This window comes from Chelonoidis abingdonii, chromosome 2 (assembly GCF_003597395.2).
Source record: "Chelonoidis abingdonii isolate Lonesome George chromosome 2, CheloAbing_2.0, whole genome shotgun sequence".
Classification (NCBI taxonomy): domain Eukaryota; kingdom Metazoa; phylum Chordata; order Testudines; family Testudinidae; genus Chelonoidis; species Chelonoidis abingdonii.
The window spans coordinates 178,460,636-178,462,949 of NC_133770.1; the positions used below are offsets into that span (position 1 = coordinate 178,460,636).

At 62.6% G+C, this 2,314-nt stretch overlaps 2 protein-coding genes across 2 annotated transcripts in view; both read left to right on the forward strand.

The window, feature by feature from the left end:
• The window catches only part of CDYL (chromodomain Y like), a 229,504-nt gene that overhangs the window by 167,040 nt on the left and 60,150 nt on the right, over positions 1-2,314 (forward strand). The gene's annotated exons all lie outside the window — the stretch shown is intronic.
• The window catches only part of LOC116828793 (galactoside alpha-(1,2)-fucosyltransferase 2-like), a 4,774-nt gene continuing 4,120 nt past the window's right edge, over positions 1,661-2,314 (forward strand). Inside the window, exon 1 of the mRNA XM_075063396.1 lies at positions 1,661-2,309. Coding sequence (XP_074919497.1) covers positions 1,689-2,309 — 621 coding nt within the window. The 5' untranslated portion in view covers positions 1,661-1,688. The remainder of the gene's footprint in view (positions 2,310-2,314) is intronic.

Below are 2,314 nucleotides of genomic sequence, written 5' to 3' on the forward strand. Positions count from 1 at the left end.
CCATCTACCCGTCTCTCCAGCCGTCCATCCATCCATCCATCCATCCATTCCCCCATCTACCCTTCTCCCCAGCCGTCCATCCATCCATCCATCCGCCCATCTACCTGTCTCTCCATCCATCCATCCATTCATCCATCTGCCCATCTACTCATCTCTCCAGCCGTCCATCCATCCATTCCCCCATCTACCCTTCTCCGCATCCATCCATCCGCCCATCTACCCATCTCTCCATCTCTCCATCCATCCATCCATCCCCCCATCTACTCTTCTCCCCATCCATCCATCCATCCATCCCCCATCTACCCTTCCCCTCAGCCGTCCCTCCATCCATCCATCCGCCCAGCTACCCTTCTCCCCAGCGTCCCTCCATCCATCCACCCAGCTACCCTTCTCCCCAGCGTCCATCCTTCCATCCATCCATCCCCCATCTACCCTTCTCCTCAGCCGTCCATCCATCCGCCCATCTACCCTTCTCCGCATCCATCCATCCATCCCCCCATCTACTCTTCCCCTCAGCTGTCCCTCCATCCATCCGCCCATCTACCCTTCTCCCCAGCTGTCCATCCATGCATCCATCCATCCATCCGCCCATCTTCCCTTCTCCCCAGCCGTCCATCCTTCCATCCATCCATTCCCCCATCTACCTTTCTCCGCATCCATCATCCATTCCTCATCTACCCTTCTCCCTAGCCGTCCCTCCATCCATCCCTCCATCCATCCCCCATCTACCCTTCTCCCCAGCCATCCATCCATCCATCCCTCCATCCATCCCCCATCTACCCTTCTCCCCAGCCGTCTCTCCCTCCCTCCATCCATCTCCCATCTACTCTTCTCCCCAGCCATCTATCCTTCCATCCATCCCCCCATCTACCTTTGTCCCCAAGGATCCATCCACCCATCTCCCCCTCTCCCCATCAATCCACCCCCATCTACCCTGCTCCCCATCCATCCATCTGCCCCTATGTACCCTTTTACCCATTCCTCCAGCAGTGACAGGTGGGCTGCTGGTGGAGACTGAGGGGAACAGGCAGAGCTGGGGGAGCCCAGGGCTGGGCTAGCAGAGGGCTGCGGGTTGGGAGTGAGGGGGCACTGGCAGGGCTGGGGGGAGCCCAGGTCTGGGCTGGCAGGGGCTGTGGGTTGGGAGTGAGGGGGGACTGGCAGGAGCCCAGGTCTGGGCTGGCAGGGGCTGTGGGTCGAGAGTGAGGGGCACCGGCAGGGCTGGAGGGAGCCCAGGTCTGGGCTGGCAGGGGCTGTGTGTCGGGAGTGAGGGGCACTGGCAGAGCTGGAGGGAGCCCAGGGCTGGGCTAGCAGGGGGCTGCGGGTTGGGAGTGAGGGGGGACTGGCAGGGCTGGGGGGAGACCAGATCTGGGCTGGCAGGGGCTGTGTGTCGGGAGTGAGGGGCACGGGCAGAGCTAGTGGAGCCCAGGTCTGGGCTGGCAGAGCGGTGCATGTTAGAAGTGAGGGAAGTGACTCTGCTCCTCTCCCTCGACCTAGTGCTGGAGCTGGGGTCCCCTGGCCCCTCAATTGGGCAGTGGGGAATGGGGGTCATTGGCCCTGGGATACCCTCTCCCATCTCCTCACACCATCGCCCCCATTCCTCTCTTCCCCCCCAACTCCACTCACCAGCCTCCCCCCTGCTCCTCCTCTCCCCAGGCTGGGACCTCCTTCCCTCATCACCGCTGGGAGCCATGACTGCCCCGGGCTCCTGGGTCCCCTTCCGGCTGCCCCTCCAGCTCAGCCTCTATCTGCTGGCCATCATGACCTTCTCCTTCCTCATCCACCTACACAGCTGGTTCCCCACTGCAAGGGAGAGGCTCCCCTCCCCAAATGCCACGGACAAGTTCCCAACCACGCCCCCCACAACCCCCACCACGGAGCAGGGCATGTGGACCATGAACTCCGCCGGGCGCCTGGGGAACCAGATGGGGGAATACGCCACCCTCTACGCCCTGGCCAAGATGAACAGGCGCCAGGCCTACATCCTCCCAGAGATGCACCAGCAGCTGGCGCCGCTCTTCCGCATCACCCTGCCCGTGCTCTCCAGCGACATGGTCCAGAACATCCCCTGGAAGGACTACGGGCTTCACGACTGGATGTCAGAGGAGTACAGACACATCGAGGGGAAATATGTCCGGCTGACAGGCTACCCCTGCTCCTGGACCTTCTACCACCACCTCCGGCAGGAGATCCTCCAGGAATTCTCCTTCCACGACCACATCAAGGAGGAGGCCAACCGGTACCTGGCTGGGCTGCGTGGCCAGCGCCGGAACGTGACCTACGTGGGCGTCCACGTCCGGAGGGGGGACTACGTCCA